The sequence below is a fragment of the Chiloscyllium plagiosum genome, chromosome 12 (assembly GCF_004010195.1).
Source record: "Chiloscyllium plagiosum isolate BGI_BamShark_2017 chromosome 12, ASM401019v2, whole genome shotgun sequence".
NCBI classification, from domain to species: domain Eukaryota; kingdom Metazoa; phylum Chordata; class Chondrichthyes; order Orectolobiformes; family Hemiscylliidae; genus Chiloscyllium; species Chiloscyllium plagiosum.
The window spans coordinates 64,304,002-64,324,484 of record NC_057721.1 but is presented as its reverse complement, the minus strand read 5'-3'; the positions used below and the strand labels follow the sequence as shown (position 1 = coordinate 64,324,484).

At 41.3% G+C, this 20,483-nt stretch overlaps 1 protein-coding gene across 1 annotated transcript in view; it reads right to left on the bottom strand.

The window, feature by feature from the left end:
* runx1 (RUNX family transcription factor 1) overlaps nt 1-19,855 on the bottom strand; it is a 38,022-nt gene extending 18,167 nt beyond the window's left edge. Inside the window, exons 1-2 of the mRNA XM_043700188.1 lie at nt 19,830-19,855; nt 13,478-13,725 (exon numbers count right to left, since the gene is read on the bottom strand). Coding sequence (XP_043556123.1) covers nt 13,478-13,725; nt 19,830-19,855 — 274 coding nt within the window. The remainder of the gene's footprint in view (nt 1-13,477; nt 13,726-19,829) is intronic.
* Between the last annotated feature and the right edge of the window lie 628 nt (nt 19,856-20,483).

Genomic DNA, 20,483 nt, shown 5'->3' with positions numbered 1-20,483 from the left:
GTACAGGAGTTGGGAGGTCATGTTGCGGCTGTACAGGACATTGGTTAGGCCACTGTTGGAATATTGCGTGCAATTCTGGTCTCCTTCCTATCGGAAAGATGTTGTGAAACTTGAAAGTGTTCAGAAAGAATTTACAAGGATGTTGCCAGGGTTGGAGGATCTGAGCTACAGGGAGAGGCTGAACAGGCTGTGGCTGTTTTTCCTGGAACGTCGGAGGCTGAAGGGTGATCTTATAGAGGTTTACAAAATTAGGAGAGGCATAGATAGGATAAATAGACAACGTTGTTTCCCCGGGGTTGGGGAGTCCAGAACTAGAGGGCATAGGTTTAGGGTGAGAAGGGAAAGATATAAAAGAGACCTAAAGGGCAACGTTTTCATGCAGAGGGTGGTACATATATGGAATGAGCTGCCAGAGGATGTGGTATAATTGCAACATTTAAGAGGCATTTGGATGTGTATATGAATAGGAAGGGTTTGGAGAGACATGGGCCGGGTGCTGGTAGGTGGGATTAGATTGGATTGGGACATCTGGTCGGCATGGACAGGTTGGACCAAAGGGTCTGTTTCCATGCTGTACATCTCTATGACTCTATGACTCAAGAAATTGGTTAAGAGTGTTACATTTACCATTGTATTGGATTCTAATGCTGGTAATTCAATGTACCATAAGGTGAATTAAGTTGATTAACTTCACTCATACCCGTTGGTGATTGTGTCTTTCTGGTTTCCTGCCCTATTGCTTGTCTGTAGCAACACGTAAGGCACTCTAATACACAGAAAATAATTACATGCATGCACACATTGACATTTGTACAATGTTGTTGGCTTACTGGTCTAAAGGATGGACTCATGGCATGAAGCTCCTTGATCATGTATTTTCTCAGAATTTTTTCTCCAAGTGACCTTCTTACGTACAGTTATTTGTAATTTGCAGAGAATCTGAGTACTATGCTAGAACACAGCCCTTGTGAAAAAGTTCTAACTATAATGCAACAAAATGAAACTTTGCCTGAGATTCAATTTATCCCAGTGAGCAGTTGAGCTACAGGGAGCAGGCTGAGCCCAGGCAGATTCGATCCCAACAAAGCCAACCTCCAGTATGAATCCTCTGCTAGGAACACACTTTGTGTCACGTTGGTAGGGTCTGAAGGAAGACTGGTTCAAATCTCACTTTGGATGTGAACATTTAATCTGAAGCAGCTGAAGTGGTGTTGAATATGGTCGAGAAGCCCCCTCTCCATCTTCTTCCTTGACAGGTTATCTGAAGTGATCCCCAGTTGTGTAAGTTACAGAGGAGCAGGAGATCTTCTTGGTGTCTTCACCAACATGTCCCCACTCCCCCGGATTCAATCACACCAAAATAAAATTACACAGCTAGCATCTATTTTTGCATTCTTAACTGCAATGATGCTTCAAAAATAACTCAGAGGTTGTGATTTGAAATCTCTTGGATGTGAAAATGATGTACTTTCTTTTTCTTTCCGACGGATCTCAGTATCAGGACTGGGTTAAAGAGGATTCATTAGGGACAGCACCTGATCACTGTGCAGACAGTTGGTCTTCATGCACTGCAATAGGTGAGCTCACTGTCAAAGCTGAAGCTGACATCTAGACATGTATGCTTCCAGCAGGGCAAGAAGCAAGATGCAGAGTCTATTCAATGTGCACATGCTACAGCACTTCCATAATGTGACGAAGATTGTAAAACCTATTTTACAACCATCATCACAGTGAGCTGTGAGAAGAGAGAGTGTATTCTTGCATAACAGGTTTGCAGTTATTTGTTTGATAACACTGGGACAGATAAATCCCTCAGAAGAGCGAGGTTGTGGGCTTACTTATTCTCATCCTAATTTTCATATTCTGTTGTCCTCGAGCTTAAGTGAGGTCAACTCTGGAAGTGAAAAGTGAACTACTGAAAATATCCTATTGGTGAAGATTAGGTCCATTTTATACTGAGAATGGAACATTAGGTTACAGAAAGTCTTCAGTTATTTAAACACTGCAAAATCTTAAGGCAGGGTTTACCAAAGTGGGTCAGGACCCTAAACTATGACCTTGCTAAATTGCCACAGTAATCAGATATATGTAGGTTGGTTGGGTTGGTATGTTGAATGCGGGGATGGGGCGGGGGTTTGGTCTGAGTGGGATACTCTGTGAAGGGTCAGTGTGGACTCAATGAGCTGAAAGGCCATGCTTCCATCCTGTGGAGATTCTGTGATTCTATGAAGTGTCTCATATTCATTCTTCCTCCAAGCCTGTGAAGAAAGCCAAGGACTTCACCTTAACCTCTATCAGCTTCAACCAAATGCAGTGTCTAAAACAGCCACCTGATGATGAAATGCTTGGCTTCACTGTATGCATGTCTAATTGCTTCCAAATCCAACTCAGTCAGATCCATAAAAGGAAAGTTGACTGTTTCATTCATAACTGACAATTTGATTTTTCCCCAGTAACTTTAATTCAGCATGTTTGTATCGTATTTCAGATATTTCACAACGTTAAGAGGTTTATCTCAAAATTTTGGGCCAGTTTACTTGGTGATTTTTTTTAAAAAAAATCTTTTTCCTTCTGCTCCTTTTCCAAATCATACAAATGTGACCCCTACTACAGAGGCAACTAACAAGACGCTCATTGTCTCAGACAGGTGTTAGATTTAAGTTGATCTGGAGCCAAGACACAGATCTCAGCCAATTCTCTGAGCTAAAACATGCACCAACCATTTGGTGCTGCTGCAGCCCAGTCAGAGGCTCGACAATTTAAAGTTTAACACATACACATTAATCAGGTGGCGATGGTACCAGTGAACAGACAGCTTCTTGGGCAAATGTCTGCAGACTATCTGTAAAGGTCAGACCAGGCCTATTTGGCTTCTTCCCTGCAATAGAGTTAAATGAATCTCCTCCAAGCCCACAGCATTAGTCCTGGGTCTCTGAATTACTCTACCAGTGGCATTACCAGTATGCTACTAACTCCACATTGTCACTGGAAAACAACTGGTTTTATCTCATTTCGTTTTTCACTGTTTTGCACTTAACCTTTCTATAAAATTTAGCTTGAAAGAAAATGATTGCAAGAATTTTTAAAATAAATAATATAAACAATAATAACTAAATAAATGATCTTCATTGAATCTGCAGAACAAAGTGCTGAAGGTTATAGCCCTGAAAGTACTATCTGTGTTTCCTGGTAATGAACTGAACAAACTCGCTTGACAGAAATTCTTTTTAATGGGGATGCTAACCCATTTTCAATAAATTGATAAATAGCTCTGGTGCAATAATAGAGAGGAATTTCAGACAAATACTTGTGCGCTTGAATAAAATCAGAATCGGACTTTGTTTTATTTCAATCCTTGGTGAGAAGATGTGCAACACATTCAGCAAATGCCAAATCTATTTAGAGTTCAAATCTGGAAGTGAAAGTGAACTACTGAAAATTGGTGGAGGTTCAGTCCATTTTATACTTAGAATGGAGCACTTGGTTACAGAAAGTCTTAAGTTATTCAAACACTGCAAAATCTTGAGGCAGCCAAAGTGGGGTTGGGTCCCAAAGTGGGATGGTAAGCTTTTCTCTTGTAACCATGGGCTTTGAGGCAGAACCTCCTATCCCTGCTATCAAATACCTTCTCCACGACCATGCAAACTGCTCCCCCTACCAAAGACCAAGGGGCCATGACAATTTTCAAGTCTTGAAATGGGATCACACTGGGAAAGAGTTTGGGAAGCACAGCCTTAAGATGTCCCAGAATGCCTTACAACCAACTAAATACTTTATAAATACAGCCACTTCTGAAATGTGGGAAACGTAGCAGCCAATTTGTGCAAACTCTCAAATAACAATGAGATAACAATGAGTTATTAGGTGTTGGTTGAGGCATACATCTTGACCAGGTCATGAGGGAGAACACTCCTGCTCTTTTTCAAAATAGTGCCACTGGATTGTTTACAACCAACCATAAGAACATATATAGCATTCTTAGTTTTAATAATTTAACTGAAAAGTGGCACATTTAACAGTGCCTATATTGCTATCGCACTGAAATGTCAACTTGGATTCAGTTCTCAGTTTCTGGAGTGACATTTGAACTGATAAGTTTTCAGTTCAACCACATCAAGATCTTAAGACAGGACTTCACAAAGTCAAAACCCAAGTTGTACTGAGTCGTAACCTTTCTTCAGAAGAAGGGAACAAAATCAGAAATCGCTGGAAAAATTCAGCAGTTCTTGCAACAAGAAAGAAAAGTCACTGGACATGAAGAATTAACTCTGCTTTCTCTCCACAGATGCTGCCAGACCTGCTGAATTTTTCCAGCAATTTCTGATCTTGTTTCCGATTTCCAACATCTTCAGTTCTTTGGTTTTTTTTTGTTTGGTATTGAATCATGACTGCACAGATCGAAGTCAAATGTTACCTCAAAATAACACAGAAAAAGGATGAAAAACAAATCTCCATGTTATGTTGATGATTCATTGGATGAACAGTGTGGTGTGCCCACAAGATCCCAGTTCTAATTCCTGATACAGTGCTGAGATAGCTGAACTCAATCAGACAGTTGTTGGCTGCTCTAACTCGCCTCAAAACTCTTATTCTGGAAGTGGTAAAAGAAATTAGCTAGCTTTTCTGATTACAATCCAAACCTCTGCTGGGAACTGTATATGTGGAAAGGACGCAGCTTGGCTACATTGTCTTCCATGATGAAATAGCCCGCCAACATTCACTGATACTTCAGAAATGAACACTTGGATATAGTGTCAAGGTTCTGTCGGAACCAAATCCCAGCAAAGTCAGCTCTTTGGGGAGAAATGAGTTGGGGTGAGGGGAGGCAGGATTTATTTCTAAAAGCCAGTATGCTTTCAGTAACAGTAAATGTCCAACCTTATCAAAGAGCCAATACATACAGCACTGTGGTGACCACTATATCAGAATGCAACACTGTACATTGCTTTAAAGACTTACTAAAAAACAAAACATGGCTTGTTACACTGATATTCCTGTAACCCTAAAGTTATGATGTGCCATAATATTATTTTTTTTGTAATCCATAAATATATTTGTCCAACTTGTAGAAGTAGTTTGCTTTAATTTAGCTAGCTGTTGCAAGTCCATTCATAAAAGACAATAGCAGTTTGACAATAAATCTATTCCCTTTACTCTTCTCACATATGATTTAAATTATCCAATTTGAATTCAGTACAGTGAAAATCTTGGTTTCAAAACTACTTCTCTGTTCAAATAAAAAAGCCTACAGATAAAATCTGAATCCTTTTATTAAGACATTTTTAAAATATTCTTGAAAACTCAAAACATATTGAGACTGAATAAGTAATGCAAAAAAATGTGTATGTTATCTTGTCAGAATTAAAAAAGAATGTACTTCCCAACTTATCCCTCCTGTCCTAACAGTGTGGATTCTTACTGCTTTATTTGATGGGTGCCAGCAGCTCTATGCTACTATGACCAAGTTAAATATGGATGAGGAAGTCCATATGGTTTATATTAACTCATGGAGCTTGAAAATAACTTGCCCTTCAGACCCCATGGAATGGGAGTTTCACACCATTTGGCCCATCGTGTTTGTGCTGGCTTTTTGCTAGAACAATCTAAAAGTAACCCTACACTGTTAGTTTACCCTCTGGTCCCCCAGCAATCTGAAACTTCCTCTGGTTCAAATGTCTATTTACTCTTCCTTGATGTAATACAAATGCCTTAACTTCTTCCTGTGACAAAGCATTCAATGTTGTCTATATGAACTTCAGCAAGGCATTTGACATGGTTCCATATGGCAGACTGGTTAGCAGGGTTAGATTACCTGGAATACAGAGGGAGCTAGCCAACTAGATACAAAATTGGCCTTAAGTTAGGAGACAGAGGGCGGTGATGAAGAGTTGTTTTTTGGACTGTAGCCCTGTGATGACAGGTGTGCCACAAGGATTGGTGCTGTGTCCACTGTTTTTTGTGATGTATATAAATCATTTAGGTATGAATGTAGGAGATATGATTGGTAAGTTTGCAGATGATGTAAGTTGCTGGTGTAGTGGACAGTGAAGAAGATTTTTGCAATGTGTAACGGGATCTTGATCAGCTGGGCCTGTGGACCTGGGAGTGGCTCTTGAAGTTGAATTAAATAAATGTGAGGTCTTGCATTTTGGTAAAGCAAATCATGGCAGAATGTATACAATTAATAGCAGAGCCCTGGGGAATGCTGCTGAACAAAGAGACTTTGGAATGCAGGTACATAGTTCCTTCAATGTGGAGTCGCAGGTATACAGGATGGTGATGAAGGCATTTGGCACATCTGCCTTCATTGGTTAGTGCAGTGAGTATAGGAGTTGGGACACCATGTTGCAGCTGAATAGGACATTGGTGAGGCCACTTTTAGAATACTGCATTCAATTCTGGTTGCCTGCTACAGGAAGGTTGTTGTTAAACTTGAAAAGATTCAGAAAAGATTTACAAGGATGTTGCCAGGATTGGAAGATTTGAGCCATAGGGAGAAGCTGAATAGGCTGGGCTTTTCTTCCTGACAGCATCTGTGACTGAGGGATGACCTTATAGAGGTTTATAAGGTCATGGATAGGGTGAGTAGTCAAGATCATTTTCCCAGGGCAGGAAAGTACAAAACTAGAGGGCATAGGTTTAAGGTGAGAGGGGAAATATTTAAAAGGGATCTAAAAGTCAACCTTTCCACAGAGAGGGTGGTGAGAGAATGGAATGAGCTGCCAGGGGAGATGGTGGAGGTGGGTACAATTACAAAATTTAAAAGGCATCTGGTTGGGTACATGAATAGGAAGAGGTTAGAGGGATATGGGCCAAATGCTGGCAAATGGGACCAAATCACTTTAGGACATCTGGTCAATGTGGATGGCTTGGACCGAAGTGTCCATTTCCGTGCTGTATAACACTATAACTCAAAGTCTCTCTACTAAGAATTCTTTCCTAGCAGCACTTTATTGCCAACTGTTTCTAACTGACATCTGAATAAGAGGAAATCATTTTTCCCTGTTTATCCATCAAAACCCTTCATGAATACATCTTTAAAACCAATTCTAACCTTTTTCCATTCTGGTGGGATTGACCCAATGTCCAAATGTCTCTGTAAACCAGATTTTTGCCCCCACCAACTGACTTTACATTCTTTCTATGTGCTTATTCTAAGCACTCATTGTGAATGTACCTTTCAGTGTTAGGAACCTGTGTTTATTGTCCTTTTATTATAATTTAAACTGAAATAACTTTCCAGGTTTGCTATCTCAATATATTTGGAGGTTGTGAGATTAGTGGGGTTGAGGGAGGGTGGAGGTGGTGCGGGTGACAGGTGGTCGTGGGAAAGTAAAAGGGATAGCTGCTTTTGGATGACACCCGAAACGTATTCTGGCTACAGGGCAACTTCCTTTGGCATGGGCTGGGAAAGGAGATAATCTGTCTGCTGCATGGAAAAGACCATCTGTCTACTGCACTGTTCATGTCTGATTATAGGCCCCCAATGCCCTACGTCAGGGCCAAGGGCAAGAAAAGTAGGCCAGAGCAATTCTACCACAAGGGTTTCCTCTTGGCTTTAAGGGCCTAATGATGCCACCTTGAACACCTTTAGCTTTACCAAAGCGCTTGGCAAAAATTAAGTCTTCAGTGTCAGCATTTAAAAGTGGAATTTTCCCAAACCCTAAACCATGTGGGCACTGGTGAGAAAATTGGAAGAATTGCATGAGATGGCAGTGAGGAGCTTCCTGCTTTCGCGAGCAAGAAGTCCCGCTTACCTACTGAGTGTTGAATGACGAGATGGGATTCTTGCTCGTGAGCTGCAAGAGGTATATTAGCATGTATTAACACCTTTCTTATTGCATCCCCTTGTCTCATTGATATAAAGTTTCCCATTCTTCCACTCACTGAATAGAAACTAAATGGGGACAATTCCCTATAGTAATGTTGGAACAGTAACCAGGCAACTCCAGCTCACAGCTCTTTCCTCTGGACCTCCATCAGGCATCAATATCTCAGGGCAAGCTCTATGGGCAGCATGCACATGCATCCCCATCCACCTTAAGCTCCAGCTCCCAGGAGGCAAATGTGGGTGCTAATTACCCTCTGTCTGACATGTCTGGCGAAAATAAAACAAATCGCTTGAGGTCAGCTGCAGACTGCCAGAGCTTTAATACAGCACCCTTGCCTCTAAGCCAGTGGTTTGGAGTTTGAGTCCAACTCTGGGACTGGAGAGCCAAGCAAATTGCTCTCCTAATGTAGTCAAACAAGTTGAGTACCAGATTGCAAATCTTGTCATCATACACCAATGGCAGGCAGTAAGAAATGTTCCTGGTCAGCGATGTGAAGGAGACAATGTTGGGATCTCCACCATCACTACCCAGAGCTCCAGACTACAATATACATATTGCTACAGCAACTCAGACTCTCCAAGTGAATTGTTGACAGTAAGACAGTTAAAATAGAATCAGGGGCTTATCCACGCATTATAGACTACAAAATGCGAATCTATTGGGCCCCCAGCTTCTTGGATGGATAAATCCCACCCCACAATACAGCCAGGACTCAAGTGATACAAAAATGACTGCAAATACAATTCCCGTGAACATTAACACTTTTGATGTTGGGATAGCAGTCAGATTCAGGGAGGACAGGATTATACTTGAGTCTTCCTGGTCATGAACCCATTTGAATGGAAAAGGGGGGGCATAATTAAAAGAAGACAGTCATTGCAAGGCAGCACAAAGGTTCATAGAAAAATGCTCAACTTAATTCATCAAAACAAGGTATCAGATTAAATCGCTTACGTATTATCAAAAGAAAGTGTTTGACGATGTGAGTTTGAGACAAAGCCACCTTTCATCTGCCAACCTGTGTGATGTGGTGGCCAATTGGTGCCACAACCAGGTAACAACTTGTTTGGTTGAGTTATTGAATGAGCAGGTGCTTTTGCTTCAATGCATTAGCAGAAACAGCAGGCTGGCATTGAACACAGCTTCCACTTGTCTCAGCACGCATCAATGAAATGACTGTATTGTGTAGAAATTTTGTACCACATTTTCTTCAAATTGCTTTATTAAGAATACTGAAAGCAGTGGCTTAGTTATAATAATGATAATAAATAGATTTCAGTTCGTGAAATTATGAAACCATGAACATATATTGAACCATGGGTGGAATTTATTGCAGTTGACCGGGTTTTTGCCTGCTGGCTGGAGAGATCCACATTTTTTTCCAGGAAGGCCTGTCATATAAAGTGCTGTTTAATGGGCAGTGGTGGGCTTTCCGAGGGATTAAGGACAGTGAAAGCTAAAGTTTCACTGGCCAGAGCTGTTCTTCATTGCTCAACGGCGCCACCAAAAATGTAGTGCCTGCTGTCAATATTGCACCCATCCGAGACCCAGAATCTGTGAGTGGGCCACAGGTAAGTGATGGCTGAAGTGGAATTGCAGGGTAATGTTCACGAGAGAGCAGGGCAGCAGCCGGGGCAGCTCGGAGCTCTGAGTGGGTTCCCTTCTCCCCTCCTGGTGCTGGGTTCCTCAATCGGACATTGGGGGCTTTTTAAAATCGACCTTGGATGCCTGAGGATTTATTTTGGTTTGGGTTCCCTGCATGGAGAGATCACCCACCCACAGTTGGATGAGTTGCCTAATTGAGTATTTGTTGCCTACTTAAGATTGATTGAAGGTGGGAGGAAGCCATTCTTGAGCTTAATTGAGGGAGAAGCAGGAAGGCACCAGGGTCCCCAACCACTGCACACCGACCTGATTAAATATCCCTGCCATCAATCTCAGCTTGGGGCGGAGTGCACTGAACAACTGAGCCCTATATTTATGAATCATACATGCTCCGTTAAAGACTGAATTTCATATACATATAGATTACATAAATAGATATTTACACATAAAACTGTAGGATGAACAATTAATCTAATAGTTAAGCAGGAAAATATTACAGCTAGTCGTAAAATGTGTGCAGGTTGTAGAACAGGTTCTTCAATCTGTCAGCTGATTCTTTGGAAACATGTGCAATCATGTTCCTTCTGTTCAGCCATACCTTTAGAAGTACTGAATAAGCTGAAGAAGCTGTGCCTTCACTGCTATTGAAAACTGCTGCAGTTTCATCACTAATTGACAATGGCATAGTGAAAGTCTGTCTCACAGGAACTAAACTCACTCAAGTATTAAAGGATAGTCAGGAGCCAAGTGGAACATTCAATTTCCTATAGATTGGAGAGAATTAAGCATTCTCCACCGAGATTTGAAAACCATGGCAAAATTGTACTGAACTGTGGTTTAGTAAACTTGTTAGTAGCTTTTACTCGTACGTTTGCTCTGAATTTACTAAAATAAATTGCTCTTTTGTTCTGTAGACACTGTACCTAGCACCTGTGCAAGGTTCAAATGAGGTTTTTGCATTGATATTGGAAGCAGTCCAATAAACTAAAAGCCAGTCAACCCTACCACAGAAACTTATATAAATACATCAGTGTGAATATATGATGGAATTCAAGGCAGTGTGCTTGAACGTGATTAACATCAGAGTCTGAATCTTAGTACTCTGCAGCCATGTGTCATTTCATTACGTTTATTCTGATCCTGGTCAGCTGTTTCCGTTGTTTAAGGGTTGGCATGTTTGCTTAACACACAAAATGTCACTGTTTAGAAATGTTTAGAGGTTTGGGAGGCCCTACCACTAGGCCAGAAGGTCAGCGTTCATTCCCACCTCCAGGATGTGATCATCATAAAGGTGTGTCATAACATGTCCAAACAGGTCAATTTATAAAAGTACAAATTGTGTTTGGGTATTTCCTTGAAGTTATCCCTCTTCCATTGATGTTATTTTACTGAAAGTCTATCAGAAACCTCATTTACACATGCTTGCTGAACATTCGATAGAGTAATGCCAGCAATGCAGAGGCAATTGTGAGGAATTTCCTGGACTATGCATTTGTATACTGTTAAGTCTACTGTGACTTTTTCCTGAGCAGTTGGGTTAATGCTTAGATTCCCATGTGTTCATCAAACTTCTTTGGAAGGTGGCAAGGGTGGGGAATGCAAAAGGGTCCAGACATAATTGCATTCACAATGATGAAGTAATTAGCATTTGCTATTATTATGGGGTAAATTTGACAGCAAGTTCTGGTGTCTTCATATGTTCAGTTAAACATGGAAATCCACAAGTTACTGTCTTTGCTTAGGATGCACTACTGAGTTTTTGCTGGTAGACCTGGTATTGAAATGAGATCAATGGTGTGAACTTGGAATACTTCACCAATAATTCTGCACTTTAGATAGCTGTCAAAGTTCAGAGTAATATAGGACTAAGTGAATTTTTAATAACTTAATAAGTAGTAATTGTATTCTCTACGTTGGTCAAAATCTAATTTTTATTTCTTAATTCATACTTCCAGGTTTGAGCCTGAATTTATTTCTGAGCAAGTGAATGGGTTTTTGAGTGAGTCAAAATCTGGTTTAACAGTGTGCCTCAGTGAGATGTGTTTGATCTGACAAGTTAAACAACATTGCTGTTTCTACCACAGATCCTCTGGAGATAATGCGCTGCTGAAATGGTGCCCAATGACAGGGAGTCCACATGAAACTTTGCAGAGTGAGCAGTGAGTGTTGTCCCTGCACTGGGAACAGAATATGAATGAAGGAAGGAAAGCTCTTCAGAGGTCAGAGGCTGAGGAATATTGTTGGAAAAAGGAGAAGGAGGTTTATTCTGTATCTAGCTGAATTAGTCTAATACCCAAAATAGAAGAACAATCATCTCCTGACTTGATAAGTCTGAAATATGCCAGAAAGTAAAAATCCTTGGGTAGAAATGACAGTTGGAATAATGCTGTCAAAATGATTATGATTGATTTTTCCAGTACACAATGGTTTCATTGCACCATTAAAATTGTGGAGAGAAACGTAATAAGAGCATCTGAGGTGAATGATCAGTCAAATGTTGAGGAATTTGGTACAAATCTAAACATAAAGTGCTGGAGAAACTTAGGGGGTCTGGCAGTGTCTGCAATGAGAGAAACAGTCAATGTTTCAAGTTCAGTGTGAAGCTTCTTCAGAATTGATGAGATAAGCAGAAAAGTGATGGCTTTTATACTTTAGAAAACTGCTGTGAGGAAACCAGGTACACTGTAGCTGTGAAACACTGTAGCTGGCCTAAGACAGATGATGCGCATAAAGGCAAAGTGGTCCACTAAAATGGCACGTGACCAGAAGGTCAGTGTCACTCGTGCAGGCAGAGCTGGGGGTGTGTTCTGCGAAACAGTTACCCAGCCTACACTTGGTCTCACCAGTGTTAAGGAGACCATGTTGTGAGCAGCAAATACACTGGACTAGATTGAAAGAAATACAAGGCCTGATGCATTCCTTTCAGGTGAAGCAGCAATTGACTGGCACTTCACTCAATCTAATCAAATGTTTTCACTGCTCACAATGTGGTGTCCTCTACATTGGAGAGCTCAAATACAGATTAACTGATCACTTTGCAAAGCAACTCCAATTAGACCAGCAGCTGAACTTCCAGGCATTTGCCATTTTAATACATCAACCTGTTCACATTTCTGTCCTCTGCTTGCTGTAGTCATCCAGTGAACCCCAAAGCAAGCTGGAGCAACAGCGCCTCATTTTCTGTTTAAGCACTTTGCAACCTCCTGGAATCAACACTGAGTTTAACAATTTCAGACCTTAAACTCTGAGCTCCATTTTGTTTCTTCCACCTGTCCCAACCTTTGCAATGTCTGATTTTCTTAGTTTAGCTTTCTCCAGATCTGGCCCATGTTCTGCTAGTAACACCTACTCTGATCCTACCTCATTTTGCTACAGCCATTACCACTCCCTTGGCCTTTTGTTCTGTGCCACCTTGAATGTTTAACCTCCCTCATTCTCTAACCGTCTCCTCTATTCCACTTGCTCCTCCCCATCTGTTTCTCAGCATAATACCCATCATCTTTCTTTCTTCAGTTTTGAAGAAAGTCATATCAGACTCGAAAAGCTAACTCTGTCTCTCTCTCCACAGATGCTGCCATTTCAGCTGAGTTTCTCCAGCATTTTGCACTTGTATTTCCAATCTCCAGCACCTGCAGCATTTTGCTTTTGTTTTAGGAAAAATTAAATGTTTGTGCAAAATATGTTATGCCTGCTTTGTGTACAGGTCACAGATAGATAAGAGCAATTGGATCTTGAGGATAGAAATTACATTTGATGAATCTTTTGGGTCAACATTTAACATACTGCTACCAAACTCCTCTCCATTAAAGTTAACAGGGAAAGGCATTCAGTCGGAGGGTATGCATGATAAAAATCACTAAAAATAACTTCTACCCATCACCTTTCAGGAATACAATTGATGAGATATATCATGAAAGCTGCAGATGTTTCAAGAGATTATAAAGCTACATTAAAGAGGTAGTTCAACATAGTAACTCAAAAAAAAATCAGAGAATCTAATCTTTTCCGTGCCTCAATCTGCGTAGCTCTCGAGTACCTACCTTGAATTTGGCTTGGTGCCTGAGGGTTAAAGGCGGTTGTGGGATTCAGTGAGGGCCGCGGGTTGGGAGCGGTAGTGGGGTGATGAGGGCTGAGCCTCATGGCCGAGCGACGTAGCTGCTCTAATTCACTGAGGCGTTCTGAGAAGGCCAGGCTGGCATTTTTACTCTGCTCTTCCAACTTCTGTCTATGTCCTGCAGGACACAGGAAAACATTCGGTCTTACTTTAAAGGAAAAAGGAAAATAATGTCTCGATCATTTGTGCTGCAGAATTAGAACTTCAAACAAAGATTTTGCTGAAAAATTAATTCCAATTTTCTTTTCAGTCCAGCTTTCTTTCATTCCCTCAATATGCATGAGAAAGGTTTTTTTTACACCTCCTGTGAATTTGGCTCTTTGATTATATGACTATTCTTTGGCTTGAATTGGTAAATGTCACACTAATTCCCTACCTGGGTCTTTAAAACTTGAAAGAAAACATTAAATCTAATTTTCATATTAGGATGTGTGGAAAAACGTAAGATCACATACCACTTTGCTGGAAAAAATCCACCCTCTGCCCACCCACTGTTTTGTTGTTGTTTAACGTTAAGGAGACAGGATTGTGCCATGCGATGAAGGGGGAGGAGGGGGCGGAAGGTACTGATTCATGACTCAGCCAGTTTATACAGGTGCCAGAATTCAGGTGGTTTTCTGGGCAACCTCCAAAACCAGTAATAAGTGAAAAAAAACCCACTTCTGTTCAGGTATTTAGGTATGGCTTAATCCAAACCAGAATCCAGAAGGATCCAGATTCAGAACTGATTGACTAAGCATCAGGGTCCCAGTAAGTGGACAGGTGTGAGCTTGTCAGACATCTTTATTTTTCCACATTATAAGAATTGAACCTTTTGTTCCAGCTGAATCCAGGTCCATTCTCTGCAGTGGATGAGGTCTACTGGGTTGCTCTGGATTGATAAGATGGGCTACCAATCAGAAGGAGGGAGGAAGTTTTGGGGAGAGTTATAGCAGATTTGCTCCAGCAGCGTTTGCTTGCTGCAATCTGGAAACAAATTGATATGGTACACAGGCCTTTTTGGACCTCTCCACCACCCACAGGAATGCTGGATGCCAAATAGGCTTCCCTTATACCTTGCAATGCTCTGGGACAAAGGATGGGGAAAGAAAATCTGATGATTTGCATGGCATTCTGTCATTTGCATGGTATTTCAATAGGCCTCTCCATATACTAGGAGCCACTGAAGGAATTGGGTAAGTGGGCTGGTAGTTCAGTGGCTTTGAAAGCTGACCTTGCCTCTTCTCATCAAGTTGCATTAAGGAGACAGGTTATAGGTCACAAAGTCAAGCATGCACTTCCTGTTCACCACATTCCAGACACCACATGATGTGTAAACCAAATATCAGTCTTACTCTTTGAAATAAAGTATAAAAAAGCAAAAGCTTTCATTTGGATTATATGGAAACACTTTTGATGAACACAAACTATCACAGCCACAGTATCTACAACCTCTTAAAAGACAGACCCTAAGGCAAGGTCAGAATTCTTACCAGTAACCTGAATAGCAACTGCCATTTCAATTAACTCACTCAATCTTCACCTAATAGAAGTTTGACTCCATTGTATTAAAGGGGCATTGAATCATGTGAGCAACAGAGTAATGTGCTCTCCATTAATTGATGTAATACTTCTCTTCCTAGAAAATCTTGTGTCTTGTAGCTTACTGTGAAAGTCCACCAGGAGATCCATGATAGTCTAATTTTTATAACTTTTCTATCTCTTCACTGTTTTCCATCTTAAATATACATAGTGGCCTGATTTTTTTGTGAAATCATCTCTTTCTCTACTTAATTATTTAGTACTTTATTTCTTTTTCATGGTTTCTCCCCTTTTCTCCTGCTGAAGGCATGTACTAATGAGATCCACAACGGTTTAACTTTTATGGATCATGGCAGCTCCTCATTCCCTTGCTTAACTGAGCAATCTTGTGCAAAATCTGGCATCTAGCCTATTAGAGGGCTATTTGACCAAAACATTATCATTAGGCTTCCAGCCTGATATACTCTGTGAGATTTAACTGGGTGGCATTGTAAAGGAGAAAAGAGTCTGATTTACTTTTCTTTACTGGAGATCACTGAAGTAAATTATAATGATGCCACTGTTGTCTTGGCTTAGATCAGCTAATTCAGTACCAGCTAGAAATCAAACTTGAGATCTTTCTGGTCTGGAAGGCTCATTACTGTTCTTGTTGGTAAAATTATCCACTGGGCCATATCTGAGTCATATCTGTTCTAAGTGTCTTGCTCTAAATTTGTTAACTTCTGTTAAAACTTCTGTTAATTTGCCAAGGGTCCTGTTCTATCCAGCACTTTTTACTCAACATCGTTACTAAGATGGTGATGACAATTCTGAAAAAGAGGAAGTAATGGCTGATATATTTGGTGTAGAACTAATGATAAAGCTGTCAGCACTCAACAGCAACTTCAAACATCCCCCCAAGTCCAGTAAAAAATAAAAATCTGAAATGTAGAAATCTCAAACTTGCTGTTTGATTGTACCTTTTATCTTTCTGCCTTTCTCAATCTGATTCTTTTCCCCCACTTTATTTTCCTTTCTGATCATGCTTTGATTTTGATAGTCTACCTTACCTCCTAGATCCAGCTGGCAGAATCTTTCAAGCAAAATGGAGTAGGATTTTGTGCAAGCAGCATGCTAAAGTCTCTAAAGGATCTAGCATTGTCTTCCTCTCTTTCCATTTTCCCTCAGACAGTTCCCAAGTTCTACAGGGACTAGAGGGACCTGTAGGTATGGCAGGAAATGGATTGGATGACTTAAGAAACAAATAAGGATGTTTTTAACCATAGCTTCCTATTAAGTCTATGGTTCCCACACTGTGTCTGCACCCAGCCAGAGTCACCAAAGTGAGAGCATGGTGGGAAGAGCTTCTGCAATGAAACAGGTAACTGCAGGTCATGCCTCACAAACCTTATCAAGTTCTTTGAGGATGTGACTAGAAAAGTTGATGAGGGTCGAGCTGTGGATGTGGTGTATATGGACTTCAGCAAGGCATTTGATAAGGTTCCCCATGGTAGGCTCATTCAGAAGGTCAGGAGGAATGGGATACAGGGGAACTTAGCTGTCTGGATACAGAATTGACTGACAGCGAGTGGTAGTAGAAGGAAATTATTCTGCCTGGAAGTCAGTGGTGAGTGGTGTTCCACAGGGCTCTGTCCTTGGGCCTCTATTGTTTGTCATTTTAATTAATTGACTTGGATGAGGAGATTGAAGGATGGGTTAGCAAGTTTGCAGACGACACAAAGGTTGGCGGTGTCGTTGACAGTATAGAGGGCTGTTGTACGCTGCAGCGGGACATTGACAGGATGCAGAGATGGGCTGAGAAGTGGTAGATAGAGTTCAACCTGGATAAATGCAAGGTGATGCATTTTGGAAGATTGAATTTGAAAGCTCAGTACAGGATTAAGGATAGGATTCTTGGCAGTGTGGAGGAACAGAGGGATCTTGGTGTGCAGGTACATAGATCCCTTAAAATTGCCACCCAAGTGGACAGGGTTGTTAAGAAAGCATATGGTGTTTTGGCTTTCATTAACAGGGGGATCAGAGACTATTTCCCAGGGCAGAAATGGCTAACACGAGGGGTCATAGTTTTAAGCTGGTTGGAGGAAAGTATAGAGGGGATGTCAGAGGCGGGTTCTTTACACAGAGAGTTGTGAGAGCATGGAATGGGTTGCCAGCAGCAGTTGTGGAAGCAAGGTCATTGGGGACATTTAAGAGACTATTAGACATGCATATGGTCACAGAAATTTGAGGGTGCATACATGAAGATCAATGGTCGGCACAACACCGTGGGCTGAAGGGCCTGTTCTGTGCTGTACTGTTCTATGTTCTATGTCTATGTTCTATGCAATGGTTGTTATCAACTGCACTGCATAGCTCCAGCCATGGTCAGTTGAGAAATTGTTTCCGTTCTCCAACTGTGCTCGCTATCTACAGCAGCAGCCTTCTCGTTAACTATGCATCCCTCCACAAAGTGGAGGGGATGGAGGTCCAGATCCAGCTGGAAAGGGGTTACATCCCGACAAACGTTATAGAAGCAGAGGATTTGCCCCCTCCACCAATCTAAGCACCTCAAGAAGCTCCGGCTCTCTCTGCAGGTCACTGCTGACATCTGCAGCCTCCTGGAACAAGACGTCCACTCCAATGGAGCAAGAGGGAATGCAGTGTGAGTGACCAATAAAGTCCCTATCACTGGAGGGACACCTGTCCCCACCTCCTATTTGCCCTGGTCCTTACCTCTCCCCAAAGCTACAGAGAAGAATTGAAAGCACAGAGGTTGTGAATGTGAGAAATAGGTTGTGTGGAGCACTGGCAAGGAAAACAGCAGGTGCAGATGATTTGAGGGCTGGTGAGAGAGTCAAACAGGGTGAGAATGAACATCAGTATTAGCTGTTCAAATGTGGATGTGTGTTGCCTGGATGGTGACAGGAACGAGGGGAACTGCAAGGTTAGTTATCCAGAGAAAGCTCGTGCAGGAGAATTTTAGGCAAGTTAGAGGGTGGAACTTGGCACCAAGAAACATAATGCCAGTCACCTGCCATACCCTTCTGATGTCCTGGGTCATCTTGCTACACTGGCTCCAGATTGAAGGGTATACATTTCCTTGGCTATTTCCAGCTCGGCCTGTTTATTAGAGAGTTTTTCTTTCCTTTCCTTTTCAATGGGAGAACTCACGTCACTACAGTCCCTCAGATTCCAAAGCAGGGAATTGTGGAATATTAGTGGGATGCAGCAGGAGGAGGTGATGGTGGGGATGAGGAGGAGGAGAAAGTAGCTGGCATCAACATTCCAGCTGTTCTCTCCATTGCCGCACTTACTGCAATATCAACTGTCCAAGACCAACCCTTGTTTAAGCCATGTCCTGAACCTTTTCATTAGAGGTCAAGCTTGGACAGAATAGTGGATTAGTCATCACCCTCTCTGATTAGCTGAGAAACATGGCAGTGGGTGATTATGCTAAGAGCTCAGCAGAAGATCTTTGGTAAAACTCGCCAATGAGTTTGAGTGAGGTCCCCATCTGCAAATGGTGATATTGTTCCATAAATTATGCACATTTCAGTCAGGATTCTTCAATCTGATTGGATTAAAGGCCACCTGTCAATTTCCTTGCTCTCACAGATTCAGAATATCTGTGAAGTGTGACACACCAAGAAAGTTCTCTAAATACTTAAATTTCTAATGAAAAGACCATGAAAGGACAGTGAGTACTTGTATATACAATAAACAGTGAGTCAGAGTCCTTCTTGCTCACTGCAGTATCTAGAGAAATTCTCCTTCATGTCAGCAACAAATGATCATCACCATGGAGAAGTCAGGACTCCACACTCATTGTGCTTCCCACCTTAAGTGGGAGTATCAAAATGGCAGGAAGTGTGGCGCCTTCGAACATAAAATTCTTTGGCATGTGTGGGTGTCCATGATTTTGAAACTAAAACTGGAAGTTCTCAAATATCAGGCATTACTCAATCAAAGGGATACTATTTGCTAAAGTCAGTTGAAATAAAGACACTTCCTTTCCTGAGGGGTGATGAGTCACCAAACGTTGTGTCTCATTCCAGCGACTCACAATCTTGAACAGACATGCTTTTCTTCCAGGTTGAACATAGACTTGAGAAAACAGTGTCTACTGTAGCAAAATGTACACCTTATGGGCAATGTGCCTGCAAAGCAGTGCAGAAGCCAAAGATTCCCATGCAGCTATACACAGGTTACAATGTAAAAAGCTTTAAAGGTTGAGCCTGTTATTTCAAATTGGTTCATAAACAGTTTTAAGTTACACAAAATTACTTTTTTTTTTCCCTCATCACTATGAGGGACAAAACTAGCATCTGCATGATTTATAAAGCTCCATATGAAACAACGTTTTTCTAAATTAGTACTTGCTGAACAACCCCAAGTGCACTAAAAGTTATGCTAATATTTAGTTTAAGATTATCAATTAAGCTTACAATGTGGATCACTTACACTTTTTAGGAGCTACTTAAGGCCATACACAGGTCCCTCTTGTCTGCAAGATGAAAGAACTTGTCTAGTGATACACCTTTTTTTGAATTAAATAGAGTGTGGGGTAACATTAGTTCCCTATGCATTCCTCATGACAATGCCTTGGCTGATTGGAGCCAACTTGCCAACTAATTAGCACTCCTTCATCAACACTGTTGCTCTTTTTGAAATGTAATAGGTATTTTGCACCTGTCTTGATGAGTAAAAGGCAAAGGATTTCATTCACATTACTTTTTTTCAGCACTTCTCAAGTATTGTATGGCTAATTGACTACGTACATTTTCATTAACGAATACATGGGCATGGTGGATGAATAAAAATGAAATTCTTTTTCAGAATTAACATCCTGTATGTAACATAATGGTTGTGGGCCTTCTATCCTCCAAATAGATTTTATTTACTGATTATTGAGAATGTTTGGGATTAGTGGCTTTTCATATAAGCAGTCAGAACACTTTTTCTCTATAAAATAGTCAGCATGGTTTTGTGAAGGGCAGGTCGTGCCTCACAAACCTTACTGAATTCTTTGAGAAGGTGACGAAGGAGGTGGACAAGGGGAAAGCGGTAGATGTGGTGTATATGGATTTTAGTAAGGCGTTTGATAAGGTTCCCCATTGTAGGCTACTTCAAAAAAACGGAGGTATGGCATTGAGGGTGAGTTGGAGGTTTGGATTAGCAATTGGCTGGCTGGAAGAAGACAGAGGGTAGTAGTTGATGGTAAAGGTTCATCTTGGAGTGCAGTTACTAGCAGTGTTCCGCAAGGGTCTGTTTTGGGACCATTGCTGTTTGTCATTTTTATAAATGACCTGGAGGAGGGGCTAGAAGGCTGGGTGAGCAAATTTGCGGATGGTACGAAAGTCGGAGGAGTTGTTGACAGTGAGGAAGAATGTGGCAGGTTACAGCGGGATATAGATAAGTTGCAGAGCTGGGCA